The 18,719-nt window shown below is 45.6% G+C and overlaps 1 protein-coding gene across 1 annotated transcript in view; it reads right to left on the bottom strand.

Moving 5' to 3' along the window:
- Positions 1-18,719, bottom strand: part of MCM3AP (minichromosome maintenance complex component 3 associated protein) — a 693,444-nt gene that overhangs the window by 347,426 nt on the left and 327,299 nt on the right. The window contains exon 12 of the mRNA XM_085645158.1: positions 13,627-13,868. Coding sequence (XP_085501284.1) covers positions 13,627-13,868 — 242 coding nt within the window. The remainder of the gene's footprint in view (positions 1-13,626; positions 13,869-18,719) is intronic.

Raw genomic sequence — 18,719 nt, 5'->3', positions numbered from 1 at the left:
CTAAACGATGCAGCGAGATTCATTTTCAAAGTACCTAGAAGAACACGTGCCACACCATGGTTACAACAATTGCATTGGCTCCCTATTAAGCAAAGGGTTAGGTTAAAAGGCCTGTGCATTGCACATAAAGCCCAGTTTGGAGCAGCACCCCGTTACATTAAAGACCGTTTGAAATCTTATGTGCCTGGTCGTTGTCTCCGTTCATCTGAGACACACCAGCTGGTCTGCCCGCGCGTTAATAGAGCCACGTTGGGAGGGCGTGCCTTCTCGGTTGTGATCCCCCAGCTCTGGAAGACTTTTTACTTTGAATGAAAGGAGAATTTGTTTGGGAAAAGGCTTCAAGAAAGAGAATTCAGGTCCACACCTGCAACTGTGATCAGAAGCAGGTCTTACACACCTTCCTTCAGTGTTTTAACACTGTATTTTCGATGGGGACATGTCCCTTGTATTTGATAAAAGGATTTTGGGACCGTGCCTTGAATCTACGTCCAAAGGTGCAGAAAGAAAGGAATGGAGGTCAGCACGCAGGTGTGGTGCTAACCGCTGCGCACTATATGAATCCTCTTGGAAATTTTATGACCCAAAAGGGCCTCACACTGAATTGATAGTGTTGATAGTCCTAGCCATTTGCCACAAACCTTACTTAGTGATGATACGCCGGATGAATGGGGATGTGAAAGCAAAAGACCTTAAGGTTGTGAGAGTCGCCATTTAGTCTCCTGCTCCTGGCCACATGGATGACATCTTGCAGAGCTGTCATTAGAAGTATTGTCAACAGGAAGCAGCAGTAGAGAAGCACAAACTAGTAGATAGTTCATACTTGCATCCTAAACAGTCACTGATGACCTAGGCTGATAATGTGCTGCCATGGTATTCTGTTTGGTGGTGCGATGTGGAACTCCAAGCAGTATCCTAGCTTGGACCCATCTGCTGGAGGTTATTTCCTTCCATTGTTAAAGGACGAACCCAATCTTTCTCCCAAGAGGGAGATCAGGGAGAAGGAATCACCGGCATGTCACTGATTGGAGGTGGGGGCGCCCCTACTAGAATCACCTTTACCGTTGTCTTTGCTACGGTCTTTGAAACCTCCTTAGGGACGTTTGGCCCGAGTTCTCGGATAGGGCTGGTGAGGAAGATCGCTTGATCACTGCGGTGGGGTAGCAGTCTTGGTGCATCCTCTAATCTAATGACGACAAAACCCAGACTCTGAAGGCTGGGTCTGGAGTTCACCCATGGCCTTGGCAGTATCATTACTTTTCTTGATTTTCCACAATATGAATTCAAGCTGATGTTTCCCAGTCAAGGGGTCATTTCTGAAAAGGTGTTGCAACCCTGGGTGGAACTCAGTTACCCAAAACCAATGATGACTCAGCCAGATCACTCTGGTGCTTACCTCTCTGGAAGCAGTGTCTGCTGATCTAGAGCACACCTGATGTTGGTGTTCGGAACATTCTTCCCCTCCTGCACCAATACCCTACCATGGTTGCAATAAGCTTGCAGAATAAACATATCCAGTTTTTCGATCCCCTGCCAATGGTACCTATTGTACCTTGAAAGGAGAGTCACCAAGTTGGTTCCACATGGCATTGATCTTCCAGTTCTCCTTGTCTGTTGTATTACCTGTGCCCTGCACAAAGGCTGTCTTCCTACCTGTGTGCACAACCTTGAAGTTCTCTGCTACATGCCTAGTCATGTCTGCCTCCAAGCATAGGCAGGAACTTGACACAGCGTTCAATTTTGGACAGAGTTTCTAAAAGTTCTCCTCCTTCTCTACCAAGAGGAGTATGACCCGATGGTGTGTGTAGGAAATCCGCCTTTTTTGCATGGTCACCCCAGATGTTTAGGCTTTTGCGGCTTCAGAATTCTGTGCGCTTTAACCCTGCTAACCAGTAGTAAAGTGCTTGTGCTCCCCTTTAACATATGGTCGAATTGGCATAATCCCAACTGGTATATTTAACTTAAAAGTCCTTAGTATATAGTACAGGGAGTACTCATGGCCTGGAAGATAAATGCCACTAGTGGACTGCAGCACCTATTGCGCCGCATGCTACAGTGGCAGTGCAAACATGGTTTCAGGCCTACCCTAGTAGCGTGCCTGTAACAGTTTATACACTGCTATTAGACTTATCTAAATGAACCATTTTAAGAGGCAAAAACCTCCCTTTTAAATATTAATAAGTCACCATCTTTATGGTGGCCCTGCAGTCCACAAGGCAGGGTGCATGGCATTTAAAAGTGGGACAATAAGGGCAATGTAATGGTAACATGTCCTTCCAGTGACTAACACCCAAAAGCTATGTTTCACTCTGGGAAGCCTGGCTGTCCTTTGTAGAAAACTAGAGTACAGAATAAAATCCTAAAATGGTATCTAGGAAATGAGATTAGCTAATTAAACAACTATTTTTAATAGTTATTAACATTTCAACTCAAAGGTGAAGCCGGATTTTTTAGATTCATTGAGGAAAAATAACTTTTAGAAAGATACCTTAATTCCTGCCTGAAGTTCCTGGACGCTACATTTGCACTCTCACTTCTGCTAGCCATTAATCCAGTAAGTAGCATTTGAGCAGATGTGAAAAAGATATGAAATGCATCCCAGTAACAAACAGGCTGACGTGAAAGGGTAGGTAGAGATGACTAATCTGAACATGCCAGAATATGCAGGGTAGAGGCTCCTTTTTAGGTATCGCCTAGCGAACGCAGCGCATGCGCGCTGCTTCTCCTCGGTGAGACTATTGTTGTCGGTTTGGTGCACGAAGGGAGACAAACTATGTGCGCGCACGGACAGGCGATGGGCACGCGCATGGCGTCTCCTCTCTGTCTCACATGATCGAGAAACAGGCGAGTAGGAAAAGGATTAAATGAGAATGGTCACGACAAACGAAGGATGTGTTTTAGCAGTTACTTGTTCCCCCCCCCCCCCCCCCCCCCCCCCCCCCCCAGTAACGAAGCTCTCAACTGTTCTCTTTACTCTTAGACTGGCGGTGTCATTTAATTTTGGTAGAGCCCAATCAAATAAATGGAGGTTAATATGCTTGAAGAGCATTGCCATTTTTGTATAAGCGTAACACATTTGAAAATCTCCGGAAGGTTTTTTATGTGCAACGTTTAGGCTGCACTTTAGTAACGAAGTGCCTTCACAACTGTACGCCTACAACTTCTATTTAGCGGCGGAAGACGCAGGCATCGAAGGCACATTATGAATAATAACAAACGGGTAGTTCAAGTCTTCAGTTACTCTGGCAACTGACACATGCGGAACACTCAGAATATTCAATGAATCGCACATTTCCAGCACGCTGTAGGACATGTATGTATTTCACGTGAGACAATCTTGTTGTAACCAGCCCTCAACAGCAAGGCAGGCTGCCCTAAAGTAACATTGGTGGCTTGCAAGAGGTTAAATATCATTTTTGATTGACCTCTGTGTCAACCTACTTTCCTGACGGAGTCAGGAGAGTGACATTATATGCCGAGAGGTTAAAAAGCACACCTTATTTACTAGGTAGATGGGTAATTTTAGCTGTCCTCTCCCACACCACAGGTGAAAAATCCAAAGCTCTCGGTCTACATACGTGAAAAACATATTGTAATGTCTGTATCGGTTCGATGTCTTGCCTTTGGCTCCAGAACAGACTATCAGCTATACTCCTTCACAGCAATAGCAATGGCTTCCTGACCATCAGTCACCACATACAAAAACTCCCCCTTTGAAAAAATGGTGAGGTTTACAGAGGAATATAGATAGTTTGCAGAGATACTTGTAAGCTTTCCAAGTCGTGACTTCTCTGCCATCCACAAACCTGCAACATTCTTTAACACTATTTACTCCTGATTTTGGTATTCAAATGTACTTTTTAGGTCAAGCCTTAGCAGCGCATGCACTGCCTATCAAGACATGCTGTATCTACTCTATGGTGTTTCAGCACATCACCTGCTTCACATCCTCTGCTGTAGTCGGGGATTTGGGGTTCTGGCGCACATTTATTTTCAGCCGCTGCTGCTGCTTTTACGCTTGGGAACTAGTTATTTGAAAATCACATGAGTGATTGTATCAGACAACCACACAGTCAGGGAAGCAGTGCCAGAGATGCAGACTGGCTGAGAGAGGCCCACGGCTTGGGTCAGCTCCACTAACCTGCCAAGATGTCAGGCATGCTTAATGCTGGGGCTTATTGCTGCTAATGAGAACTTATGGCTGAACACAGTGATTCGCTGGAAGTTGATGCTGTGGAAGAGGGAGAAGGACGTTGGGCGTCTTAGCACTAGAATCGTGGCCCGTTCCCCGTCGCCGCATATTTAACTTTTTTAGGTCGAGTCTGGGTAGCGTATGCACTGCTCTGTGAGCCATGCTGTATTTAGGTAGGAACTTGAAGCTCTGCCCATATTTTTCATTGGCTTGTGTCATTGTCCTTTGTAAACTGTAGCTTTTCATTGGTCAATAGGCTTAGTAGTCCCTCCTTAGTACAGCCTTGTTTCATCTTGTAACCTCCCATACGGACTGGCCCTCTTACATATGTTGTTACTCGGTAGGCTTTAATTACAGCCTCTGAGCACTATTTCTTTAAATTGTTTTCACAACTTAACAAACAATGCTTTGTTTTTTGTAAAAGTGCCCCATTCCACGCTTTTACTTTATTGGCAGCCCTTTTCTTTAGGTGCAGCTCGTCTAAAGAAGGGAGCCTCTATTAACGTGAAAGTGCAGCATGGGGCGCTTGTAAACAACAAAAAATATTTGCAATGCAATAGTTCTCTCATCTGTGAGAATTTAAGTTATTGCCATTTACAATACCAGTAGCCCAAACTCTCGTAAATGCGAGACCTATTGCATTGCAAATGCTTGTTTTGAGACTATGGAGTCAACCACTGATTGAGTGTCAAAACCTGCTTGGCAGGTCTGCTGGGTCTAAACACTACACTGGGTTGCTCTTGAGAGACAGAGAACTGGATGCTAAAATAATTCTTGTTTATCAACTGTCTGGTTCCTGGAAAAAAACATTTTTGTTCTACCACAAATAGGTCTTTGAATTTATTGGAGGGATAATGGCTTACCCAAACTGGATTTTAGAGTATAAATGTGGGAAGACACTAGGATTACCACAATTGACTCTCCCACAAACCTCCAGACCTCAGAGCCCATGTTTTGGGTGGCAGATGACTGTTGCTATCTTGAAAATGCCTCAAGTGGGTAGAGGTGGCTCCGGAGACTTTATCCCCGTTGGTTAGGGCATGCCCATGAGTCATTGCCGCTCATTAGCTGGAGCCAGACATTAATATGGCACCTCCAGATACCCACTTCAGAACACTCCTGTATCTGAGGAATATTGGAAGAGGACTAAACCTGCTGTCTGCAACCAGAGAAGAGCATTGGTGTATACATGCTCTCTCCTGCACCCAGGACAAAGATAAATCCCCTGAGTTAGTTTAAGACAAGAATTTATTCCATGTAATAAAAACCCCAGCAGCAGAAGCGGCAACATACATGAAGTAGTACAGCCACCAGCTTCAGTATGAATGCCAAGCCTACATTCCATAACACATCATACAATTCTAATTTCATTAATATACTAAGGGAATCCAAAAGGGACAAACAACAATATAAGCCAACAATAACTATAATGCATAATACAACATACAATGCATTAATTCAACACTGAGGAATATCAGAAGAGGACTGAATTTCTGTCTGCGACCTGAGAAGAGCATTGGAGTAAACCTGCTATCTTTTGCACCCACGACAAAAAGGTGGGCTTCAAATGTCATATGGCTGACCTCCTGCTAAAGCTACATGGATACAACAAGCTATAAGAGGTCTTTCCTGCAATTGCCCAGCTGACCTGTAGCCATGGAACCTGGATTGTGGATTGGACCCTGCTGTTGGCCTTTGAATGTCACCCTGGGAGTCTCTGTGCCACCCCTGGGGTTCTAGAGAGCTTTAGCTGTCTACCCCTGCGATGGATTGAGACTTGAAAGACTAACCCAGAAGGTAAAATCTTTGACCAAGACAAACCTTGTTGGTGTATGCGCCTAGGTCAAAGTCTACCACGATCTTGCACCATCACTGCCACTTTGTGATTCATGCTTCTATGTCCTATTTCTACTTAAAACGTTACAAATTCACATCTCCGTTTTCCCTTAATGGATTTTTGTCATTTTAGAGTAACTTTGTTTATTAAATTTTAACATTTTTTCCAACTCAGTTTGGGATTTTTATTCTGTTGCCGTATTGACTTTATTACTGTATTAGTACGGCATAAATACTTCACATATTACCCTAAGTTGTGCCATAGATACTAGGGGTTGAGTTAAGATTAATTTAGTAACTTTAAGAGTTTATCCCAACATAAATTGTGATTATACTTCGAGCTAGGTAGTCACCCACCCTAATTAATAATCCAATTTCTTACACTGCGTAGTTGCCCACTGAATGACATCATGATGTGCTGCACTGTCATCAGGTGGTGATTACTTAACAGGGTAAGGCTGTAAGTAGACACTGTGCCAAAGGTCAACATTATAATCTTCCCAAAGGTCATCTTAAAGTTTGGTGGCTGTCGCTGGTCGCAGGGGTTCTTGATAGCATCCTGACTATCGAAATTGGAGTCAGAGTATGTGAGGCAAACCCAGTGGTGGTGGCAAACTATGCTGGGATTGTGGTGGAGGTGGTATTGGGCTGGAAGATGGTGGTTGTGGGTGCAGTGTGTGAAACTGTGATGACGGAGTCCCTGCAGTACACCCTGGTTGTTCTGTGTGGTTTGAAATCTGCCAAGGCAGTTGTTTGCTGTGCCTGACTTGGGATGGTGTGAAGAGGTTTTCTCCTGAAGGAATAAATGAACTTGTTCCACAAGCCTCTTTCTAGCAGCAGATTCCTCACCTATTGAATATTCCCTAGGGGTCAGAATGTAACCAGAAATGTTTAAGCAGTACTTTTGCACACCGGGAGGTGGTGTTGGGTGGCTCCGCAGGGATGCTGTTCCTGTCCTGAAATGACGTACGAAGTCTATATAGGCACCACTCCTGCGTGCAGACGTCAATTGCTATTGAGATTGTCCGGGTCCGTTAATGTAGAGCCAGAGCCCCCAAAACAAATTGGTGTGACCAGTGCACAGGTTCCTAAACTTGGGGTCTTATTAAAGGATTGAGAACAGTCACAGAATCTGGTGGATGGGAAGGTTGGTAAGGAATCTACTCGATTGAGTCTCTACCAAATAGAACACTAGTGAAAGTAAGTAACTATTAGTCTGATAGAGACTTCTAGCTGAAGTTCCTCACCTTCTGAATGGAATCAAAAAGCAGGACATAATCACACGCGGGTCTGTGAATGGATTCAAACCAGAAAGTCCTGTATAACCAACTGGACTGTCCTGACAATGGTGCTTTGTGAATGTATGGAGGAACACCCAAGTAGCTGCCTCACAAATATTGAAGACAAGTGCTCCACATACGAACGCAGTGGTAGCACCCTGGTAGATTGAGTCCTTCCAGAAGTTGCTTTTTAGCAAGTGCATAGCGAATCTTAATGCAGAGCACAATCCAACAGTAGATGGCTCTCTTCTGCACTGCTTTGCCTTTATGCACTCCAGAGAACCCCACAAACAATCGATTGTCCACCCAGTGTTCCTTGGTACGATCTATGTAAAAGCTCAGCCCTCTCTTGGGGTCCAAACAATGGAGTATCTTCTCCTCCTTAGAAGGATGATGAGGAGCACAGAATGCCAGCAGAGTGATACTTTCACCGTCGGGGTACAGCAACACAAATTCCGACAAAAAGGACACTTGCATCTTCAGAACCAGTTATTCTGGGGGAAAAAGGTGATGTACAGCGGGTTAACAGAGAGCTTGTAGCTCAATCACCTGCCACGCGAAAGTAATGGTGATGAGGAATACTGGCTTAAGGGTGAGTAGCTGTAAGGGGCAGCTGTGAAGCATCTCAAAGGGAGTACCTAATTGAGGTCCCACTGTGACATGACAAAGGGGGAGCGAGGAAACTGATGTTGTAACCCTTTTAAAAGACAGTGCCCAGAGCAAAGCCCAGAGTGGTTCATAACAAATAAAACATCAGATAACTTTGTCTGGATAGGGTTTATGTGGTAAGTGCTGCACCAAGCTTCAAATTAGTCCAAACAACAGATGTATACCGTCTGCCCATCGCCCGGATGCCAAGATAACTTTAACTACCTCCGGAGGAAGGTCGAACGTTTTAATTTGTCACCTTTCAATCTCCAGGCATGAAGGTGGAAATAGTAAAGGCCAGAGTGTAGAACCCGACCCTGCTGCTGTGACCGCAGTACCTCTTGAAGGGGCTGCCTGATCATAGCACAGATGCTCAAGCCCAGGAGTTCTGGACACCATACTCTGTGCAAAAGCCGGAGCCACTAGAATGACTGAAGCCCAGAGGGTCATGATCTTCACAAATCAGGGCAGGAATGGTATCAGCGTACAGGCATACAGGAGTCCAAAGTTCAACTCAAGGCAAAACAGTCTCCAATCAAGAGAAGCCAAGAAAACTCCAATGCGAAGAAGTGCTGACATCACGCGTTCTCAGCGGTGGCGAATACATCGAGCCAAAGTTCACCCCATTCACAGAAGCGGCCTTGCGCCACCTCCAGGTGCATATGCTACTAGTGATCTACTAGGCAACGTCGGCTGAGCTTGTCGATCTTGGAATTCAACGACCTTGTTCACCACCAGAAAGATCCCTTGATGGTACAGCCATTTCCAGAGTCCCTTCCCACACCCCACCTTGTTTGTTGCAGTACCGCATGGCAGGGGTGTTGTCTGTGAGTGCCTGTGCCTGTGCCAGCCTCCCTTTGATGAACGGAAGGAAGGCTTTCATCTTCAAGCAGATGGTACTAAGCTCCAGAAGGTTCATATGGAGACATGATTTTGCCAGAGACCAGAGGCCTCTGATCTCCACCTGTTCCAGGTGGTCACACCAACCTGGTAGAGATGCATGGATCACCACTGTCAGATCTGGGTAAAGTAGGGATAGAAGCTATCACTGACCCAATCGCAGTGAACTGGGCAGCCCGCCCATTAACCTTGGCTGGAGGGCCTTAGTCACCATGGCCTCAACCGCAAAACTGCTGGGTTCCTTACAGAGGATGGACAAGCTTGTGTTATGGAATAGCGCTACCGAACCTGCAAAAGAAGTGGTAAGGGTGGTGCAGTTGACGAGGTGGCATGGAAAGACCCCGAGAGTGCAGAAGCCCCGTTCTTCTTAAAACACTCTAAAGTAGATTCAGCCTTGTACCCAAACAGGGGAGTTTAGTCCTCTCATAAGAGAGGACTGGACATTGCCAAGAACCTGGTTGATCACAGCCATGCATGGCAGCGAATGGCAATACTGGTGCCAATGGCTCATCTCATGGAATTGGTGGTGTCCAAGCCTCAACGAATGGCGAACTTTGCTGCATCAGCACCATCTTGGACAGCCTGAGCAATAACAGGATGGAGATCTTCAGGGACATCCAGGTGGATTTGAGCAGTAGCGGCACCCCGTCCCCCAGCGCCTTGAGACCTTCATGGGTAAGTAATGCGCTTTACAAGTACTGATTGATTGATTGAGAGTTCCAAAGGGTGTGGGAGTAGCGTCCTTGAAGGCGGAAGGCATTTAATGAGCAGAGAACCAGGCTGGTCGAAGAAAAAACTTGCTTCCTAAATGTTTCATTTAGATTCCCTATTGGGGGAAGTGGTAAGAAAGGTGTTGGGGTTAGACCTCGTGTGGTTGCTTCCACAACTAAACTTTCAGGGGAAGGGTGACAAGAGCGGAACGCCGGGTAATCCGGAGCAGATCAATGGCATCTAGCAATTTTTCTATTAACTGGAGGGCCGGTGCAAGATTTGTCCCAAGGCCCCAATAAGAATATCCATTAGCACCTCATTGAATAGTAAAAGGGGCACAGTAGACGTCTGACCCAGCTGGAGATCTCTATCAATACATTAGTTTTGAGCTCCAAGATGGAGAGCTGGAGGTGTAACGCCCTGAACGTCTCAGGATCGTTTAACAGACACGACAATGAGGACGCAACCACTTGTGAAGGGTTAGTTCTTTTAATGAAGGCAAATAAAATACAAAGAACAAACAAAAGTTATAGTCACTGGAATCCTCCAGGCTAAGTACGTTACCAGCCCACAGCACGGATGGTCCGAACCGTCCTCTGCATATACGCCGATCCCGGCGTATGCCAACAGAGGGCAGAAATGAAATGGCCGACAATGCCAATCGGTAGGCTGTGAGGGGCACGAAGAGTGTTGGGGAGAATCGAGGAGTCAGGGAAACACCCAGCCGGGGTCTCTACCTGAAGGGAGCAGCCGCTCAACCTCTTCCTCAGACTGCACCGGGACGCGGAGTCACCTCCTGGTGATGCGTCACCGATACCCCAATCACAAGCAAGAAGACTGAACCGAGAGCAGCCGCTCGATCGATCCTGTGGACTTCCGAGTCTGTAACGCGGCAAACACCTCCTGGTGTGCGTTACAGCTGGCAGTCCCTGTGTCTCTGGTCGGGCTGGGAGTTACGACTCCAACCAGCAAAAGCGCCACTGCGCTTGGACTCAGCCGAGTCAAAAAGCGAAGCTCAATGGTTGACCGGTAGAGCTTCCGGGTCCTTCACAGGTGACGATGGGGCAAGACACGGCCCAGGGAGTAACGACTCGACCTACCTCCGTTCTTGCCTTACTGGAGCACCACTCCGGAACACTGCTCTTCACGAAGCAGGTACGTCGGTGTAAACACAATATCCGACAGCCTTGTACCTCCCGGTTCCTCCCTTTATGGGGCGTGTTTTCCTTGAGTTATGTAACAGCTCTCCTGTTTACATAAGGGCGTGTTTCCCTTGAGTTATGTAACAGCTCTCCTGTTTACATAAGGGCGTGTTTCCCTTGAGTTATGTAACAGCTCTCCTGTTTACATAAGGGCGTGTTTCCCTTGAGTTATGTAACAGCTCTCCTGTTTACATAAGGGCGTGTTTCCCTTGTATGACAGGAATTCTTGACAGGAGGTCAAGGACTTGGCTGTGTGGAACGCTTCCATTTGCTGAGGAGTGGCTAATGGACCCAAAATTCAGGTTGTGCCGGAACCAACTGAGAGATCGGCTCCAAAGTTGGGCGACTCTGGGATTGAGATTGAGAGCCATGGTGCTGCCTGCACGCCTGCTGAGGTGAATGAGTTGTGAGAGGGGACTGAGTCCCGCTTCGATTTCTTGTGTTTTCTTTTAGACCTCCCAGATAGTTTGGAATGCAAAAAATGACCAGCCTCTGTAGCAGTTTCGTAGACTCCTGAAGCGGAAACAGGGCCGGGACCGAACCTTAGACTTGGACCGTGACTTAGAGCAATCTTGGTGAGAGGTCTTCTTATGCATGGTGATGCAGTCACTGCAGGCCTTGGAGCGGTGACTTGATCCCAGACATCACAGGCGCATGATGGGGATCTGGCACAGACATTTGTTTTGAGTCCCTACAGAGCTTGAAATCTGTTTTACAAGGTGACACCCCTTGCACTCTGAAGAACATTTTGGGAAAATATCAAGGTAGGTGTCTCTGAAAGACGAAACCGAGAGCTCCAGATAAGCGTCTAGTTGTGTGGAAAGAAAGAAAATGATATAAGCGTGTGGGAGCAGCGTCTAAATAGGCTCCACATATCTTTTCTAAAGTGGAAACAGCGTCAGTTTTGGATTTCACTTGTGTACTTATCCCCATTTGTATTTTCATTTACTAATTTTTAAAGAGAATACCAACTTGAGAGTGTAAAAGATATACAAACAATGACATATGGCTGGGATCACCTAGTCAATGAGTGTGTTGACAGCTGGATGCCACTATCGCACATTCTGCTCATCAAAGGTGCTAGATGTAAAGACAATCCTTCCTGTGTTGCTTAACACTTAGGGATATCAGGTGGAAGAATCAGGTGTCTCCTTAAAGGTTCACTGACTTAGCCTCACTTACTAAAATTAGCACCAAGGCCATTTATTACGCTTGTCGCAGCTTAATACATGGAAGCCTAGAGAAAGTCATTTGTCCCTCTTCCCTTTTTCTCCATGTCCATTAAGCGGTCATGCAGTATTTCCTAACCTTCTTTTAATGGTTATCTTCTCTCATTTTAGATTCTGCTTTTGCACCTTCCTGTTTTGCTGACTGGCATAGTATACTGTTTTTCAGAATGTGCCTTTGTTTTATTTACATAGACTGTCTTCCTGGATCTTCTGCAGCAAAAGCTCAGTCCTAGCAAGTGTGGGCTAGGGCATAGAATGGGGATTATCCATCATACAAATATGCGGATAGGTTTGTGTCAGGTCAGTGATATCAAGCACCAAAAGTGGTTTTGATACGTTTTATATTTTAAGGTAGGGGGCAGTGGCTGACACTTCTGCCAGGAATCAGACAGGGGTGATAGTCCTACAGACAAAGGGAAGTTTAATGGGAAACCACCATCTTCTACTGCATGCAATCAAAGATCACCCTAGCGATCAATTACACAGCACTCAGTCTCCATGCATACTATACTAGCTCAAACAAAAAACACACGTGCATGTTTCAAATCTCACCCCACTGGTCATACACTAAGCAGACTTGACTTTACCAATGTAGCTCAGTAGGCTGCTGACCCTTTCCTTTCCCTCCCCAATTCCCATCTCTCGTTCATCACCATCAAGGAGATATGTAAAAAGGCCAGCGGCCCAAAATAGTTATTTAGCTGCTAACATTTCAAGTTACTGAGGGAATTGTGACCATCTAGTCCTATTTGTTTAACAATTTTTAATGCCATGTTTCCTATAAATCCCTGCCTATTGATAGGGCCAGAAGAACAGATAGCAATATTTAGCAAAATGTATGAATGTATAGAATACTAGAGGTCTTTGGATCAGTCATCAATGTACCTAGATTTTGTTACCTATAGGTTTCGTCACTGAAAGCGTGCACGTAAAAATTCTAGCACACAACAAAACTTTAGATTTAGCACAATAACAAGGAGAATTCAAAAATAAATTAAATAAATAACAGAGAAATCATCAACTTACTTTTATCTAGGAAAAGATAGAAAGTAGAATCAGACACAAAACCAGGTAAGAAATGACCCACACGCAAGGTCTTTGACTTAATTTAGCCAATATTGGTCTTTGCTTAATATTCTTTGATTCATATAATATCACATTCCTAATCTTGTCAATATTTATTGATTACAGCAAAATATGTAAATGCCTCATTGGCTCTTCCTTTGGTTACGTACAGTAGATTACTGCCCATCTGTGTGTCACAATTCCCACACAAAATGAGCAGAAAGCACTGTTCACAAGAGTCAAGGCACAGAAGACCACCAGAAGTCAAAGACAGAGGAGAGGAGGGGAAATAAGAGGACAAATTAACAAACCACGCTCCTTTTACATAGCCTAGGATTGGAAGGGAGACTGAAGTAAAAAGTAAGAAAGGACAGAGAGATCCCAGTGGAGTAAGAAAATAGACAAGGACTGGGTCGACAAGGGAAAAATGAGAAGCATAGGCAGAAGGCCCTCATACCACAACAATCCCATGCGAAGATAGAAGACAATAATCAGGGATTGTTCATAAGAGAGTGAAACAAAGTGAGAACATTCATACTGTGCTCCCTATACGGTTTGGCACTCACCTACGGCTTCCACATTGACTCTTGGAATGCTGCTTGCCTGCTCATTGCCAAGACCATCACCTACATATTTATTCTGATTGTTGAAGCTGCAGACTGGCACATGTGGGGTTACATGAGGAAGAGGGCCTCCATTCACCACCTCTCCTATAGAGACTCCACGTTTCTGCTCTATGAACACAGATTTCTTGAGCTTAGGCGTGCCCTCTGGCTCAGTGAATGAGAGGCGGTTCAGTTCAACAAAGCTACAAGGAAAACAAATAAAAATTGTTATTGGAAATTCTCTAGTGTTGGTATCATCCACAGATTTGCATGCTTGACATAGTGCTTTTTTAATCCGGCTGGGATTCTATAGTAAAATGTTATAGATAGCAGAGTTAAAACACAAACTTAACGCACTGCATTTTCGTCTGTCCACCTTAATACCTAATCTGCATTTTAGATAATGAAGTGAAGAGATTGCCATACCTCGGATTTACCAAGATACCAGAATAGTCTCAGAAGAGGAGGAAGGAACACTTGCAAATCTATTAAAAACACCAATGCTGAGGAACTGTAGAGTGAGGGAAGTAACTTTTTGAAGCACTGAATAGTTTACTGGCTGTAATGTTTGAATCACAACTAGCCAGTAGTACAATGAAAATAGGGAAGGTGAGAAACAGGTTGCTGAGCAATGCCAGATACACAGTGGATTCCATTTTGGACTGGATATCCAAAGAACGGTGCGTTGCAAAGGTGTCACACATTCTCCAAGTTGCAGGTTTGTAGATCTCAATGGGTACTCTGCAAGAGTGCTGCTGCAGCTTCTATTCCAAGTCAGTAATTTTTGGGGCAGCAGACAACCCAAGTTGTTGTGGCAGAGCACAAAACAATCAATCATGCACCTGCCTGATTGGAAATTCCCTAAGTCTTATTAATATGGCCAATAGAGACTTACAATGTAGGTGTCTTTAGAGCTAGAAATCAGTTGACACCTTTTTGCAGATTTGTCCTAAATAGCACTTTATTTTTGAAGGACTTATGGTAGGCATCCTTGCTTAACAAAAAAGCCTGAATTTCAGTTGTGCATCCAGAAAAAGACAACAGAAGGGTTGTCTAGCTTATCTTTTGTATCAGCTGAGACATGTATTTTATGTATGTATATGATTTATTTCGACAAACTTGTGTCATAAAAGCTTTGTAAAATATTTAAAAAGAAAAATTCAAAAAAGCAAATTGGCTTAAGATACAAAATGAACCAAAACAATGTGCACAACTAGTCTAAGTGAATGCTCAAATGCACCACAATAAATAATACAGTTGTCGAAAGCTACAATTGAAAAATTATAAAAAGATCATGGCTAAAAACATGAATAATTAGATACAAGACATTTAAGAAAACAACATCCTGCCTTATACGGTCATCATGAAATACATAATATGAGACCCCAGGAATGTGCAAGAGAGGAAATGTGATAACATCTTCCAGGTGACGAGTGATCTAATATAAAGTGTCAGTGCATAGAGCGTAATCTCGTTGGTGGCTTAGACAACCATCTGATACTACGGAAGTTTCTTTGCGTCTTCTCTGCCTCAAGCGGAAAGATGTTAAGCCACTCTTGGCAGGGCTTTTTGCCTAATTAACCAAGCATGGCTAAGAACTTTAGCCACGCCACACGCAAAAAGGGCTCTATGGTCTGACCTGAAAATACGCAGAACAACCCGATGGCCCAGTTGGCGGCAAATAGGTTTAAACCATATGGACCTTGGTGCTTTGTATGCTGAAACAAACATAACGTGGGTAACACACTCCAGTGGACCTCTGCAGCAGGGACATTCTGCTGACGTCTGTTTGGGTAGATACCACTTTGCGGTTAGTGCACAGACAGAAAGCGTGCCAAACCTAAAGTGTATGTACAGCATCCTCTGTCTTGGTACCTGGATCATGTCTAAATAAGGCTCGAGGCCTCTGGTCTGCTTGTGTAAGTAAAATTCTTCCGTTAGTCTGCCCACATTTGGCTTGCCGATTTCCTGGATGGCCACTCAATCCCAGTACGTCTGTTTGATTTCCTCTGTGCTTGGTGGGTCTTGCCTATCCCAATGTCTTTGGAAAAACAGTGCTATCAATGTTTTCCTAATGTCTGAGGTCCATTTAATTCTGTGGTTAGCATCTAGGTGTGTGACCTCAGAAAGTGCTGCAGCATATTTAGAGAGTTTGGGGGTACGCCTGATGCAAGCCCAGAAGAGCAGGGGGCGCAGTTTTGATATGTCTCTAATGACCGTCTGCCCATACCAAGCATTAAAGGTATCAGGGGGGTGTTACGGGGGAGCATCACCAGGTTCATCAGGAACTTATGTTCAGATCTGGAGATATCATCAACATTGTCGAACCCCCACAGCTCAGCTCCATAGAGAGCTGTGTTGACTGTTTTGGCATCATAAACCATGAGCACCGGTGCAACTAGTCTACTTTGTGAGGAACGGTGCTCTTTACCTAGTGCTCCGGTCACGCGTTAATGACCCAGAAGCATCCTGGCAAGGTGGGCCCTCCATGACATTTTGTCGGAGAGTCGGACGCCAAGGTAGTCAAAGGTCCAGACTCTCCCCAGGTGTGCCCCGCCCAGCACAAGATTGCTTCTGAATGATTTATGGGGGTTAAAGGTCATGAACTTGGTTTTTGTAGTGTTAATGACCATTCCCCGGGAATCACAAAAGGATTGAAATCAGTTGAGCAGTCTTTGTAATCCTGCTGGGGTCTTCGACACCAGCAGGGTGTCTTCAGCAAACAGGAGCGTCGGTACCTTGTCACTCGCCAGAGTTGGTGCATCTGCTGGATCTTCTTTGAGAAAGCTAACCACCCCGTTCATATAAAGAGAGAACAGGGAGGGTGCCATGACACAACCCTTGCAGACTCCCCTGTTAACAGGGATCCGCTCCGTCAGCTGGCCTTGTGTTCCCCACCTCACCTGGGCAACATTATCCTCGTGGAGCCGGACCAGGAGATTAAGAATGAGGGGAGGAATGCCCATGTCTCTAAGCACTTGACACAAGTTGTTCCTGGGTTCCAGGTCAAAGGCAGTCTTTAGATCGATGAATGCGAGGTAAAGACTGCCCTTGCCGATTATCACTGTCTTCCAATATATGAGAAGCAGCCTAAAGACCTGATCAATCGTTCCAGTATGGGCCCTAATGCCAGCCTGATACTGGGAGAGGATATCTTCATCTTCTGCCAATAGTTGGCTACTTTGTAGCAGGACTCTACTGAAGACCTTCTGCATTGCATCTAACAGACTAATTGGAGTGTAGTTTGAGGGGTCTTCTCTTGGGCCCTTCTTGTAGATCGGGACCACCTTGGCACCTTTCCAAGATCGCGGAATTGGGCTGCACTGGCGATTGCATTAGCGAGAAGAAGGATGTAGTGTGCCCAGTTCGTGAGATCTACGAGAAAGATCTCCGGGCAGACCGTCCGGCCCGGCTGCTTTGGCGGGGACAGTTTTCCTTATTGCAGCCTCGATCTCAACCAGGACAAAGGGCTCACTCTTATTGTCAGTGCTGGAAGGGTCAGTAGGATCATATAACTCCTCGAGTGGCCTAATCTCTGGGGCGGAGTAGAGCTTCTCTCGAAGTGGTCGTGCCAGGCATGGCTTGGAATATGATTGGGGAGTGGGCAAGCGTCATTCCTATTGCCCTTGGAGACTAAGGTCCAAAATAGATTGTTATTCTTAGCTAGACTTGCTTCTTTGAGTTCCTGCCAGTGTAATTTGTCCCATTTATTCTTTGCTTGGTGCAGAGCTGCTCTGTAGTTCTTCCTAGCAGCCCTAATCAGAGGGCAGTTCTTATCTCTAATTGCTGTGGCTAAGAGCTGCCGTTTGTGCCTACAGTCATTCGTGCACCACGTATAAGGCCCTCTGGTAGGCGCTCTGGGCTTATTGCTCTTGCTTGGGGCTAGGAAGAATGCACCTACTAATTCCAATGTGCGAGAGTGGACGTTTGGGGCGTCTGCCATCCCCCATGGGTCAGTAACTGCGGCCTGAAGCGCTGAAGTACTCGAGGCTAAGACTTGCCGGATTCCAGCAATTTTGGGTTCCTGAAGTGAGACCTTGCACCACTTCAGGAATCTTTTGCAATTGGAATGGGCAACGTCGCTGGTGGTGGCTAGCATTTGTGTGCTCTTGGGGCGACGTAGAGCAGCCAACAGGGATTTCATTTTAACACAAAGACGGTTATGGTCACCGTCCGTGGTGGAGCCCAGTTCTGTATATAAGGTTTCCCCAAAGCCTTACATCAAATAAGATGTAGTCAATGCATGAGGGGCAACGGACTCTGTTACAGGTGTTAGCCCCCTGCCTATCCGATGGGGTTCTCCCATTTGCTGCCCTCAAACCAAATTCTATAGTGAGGGCATTAAGTTGGAGTGCTAACTGTGTCCATCTTTTGACAGGAGGTATGTTGAGCCGGGGCACGGCACATTTATTATCATTCTCCTCAACCCCCATCAAGTCCTCTGTGTCCAGGGGTTCGAAGGTGCAGTTGAAGTCTCCTGCAACCAGTACTCTACAGTGGGGCGAGCAGTAAGCTAGGGCTTCTTCCAGGGCTGTGACTGTAGGCGAGGGTCTACCTCCTTTAGTCCCCCCTATGTAAACATTGTACAAGTCGAGGGTACCCCACCCCCCCCCCCCTCAGCCCCCCAGATCCCCTCATGGTAAGTCTCAGGACATCCGGACTCGGATTTAATTGTAGGGTGATTCAGCAGCTCAGGGCAATGCTCACCCATATAGTCAAACCGCCTGACGGACGTCCTCTCCCCGTGGTGGTTGCTTGCGAATGAAAGCACACATATCCTGATTTGTACAAAGGGACCAGACTCCAGGTTTCCTGAAAAATGCATATGTCAAAACCCTCAATTAGTTTGTTCCAATGAGGGATTGACAGTTTACTTTTTAGCCCTGCCACGTTCCAAGATTATATTTTTAGTTGATAGCATGGAGCAAGTCCTGGTATGATATTCCTACTCGTGGTGTGCTGACTGTGCAGGGCTAGGCATTAGTCAGTGCCTGAAAGTCTAAAGGTGTCGGGGATTCTGCTTCGCGGGCCCTCTGAGTGACCGTTAAAAAACT

This window comes from Triturus cristatus, chromosome 3_1, assembly GCF_964204655.1.
Source record: "Triturus cristatus chromosome 3_1, aTriCri1.1, whole genome shotgun sequence".
In the NCBI taxonomy this organism is placed as follows: domain Eukaryota; kingdom Metazoa; phylum Chordata; class Amphibia; order Caudata; family Salamandridae; genus Triturus; species Triturus cristatus.
Note: the sequence above shows the minus strand (reverse complement) of the source record. Positions and strands in the feature narration are given on the sequence as shown.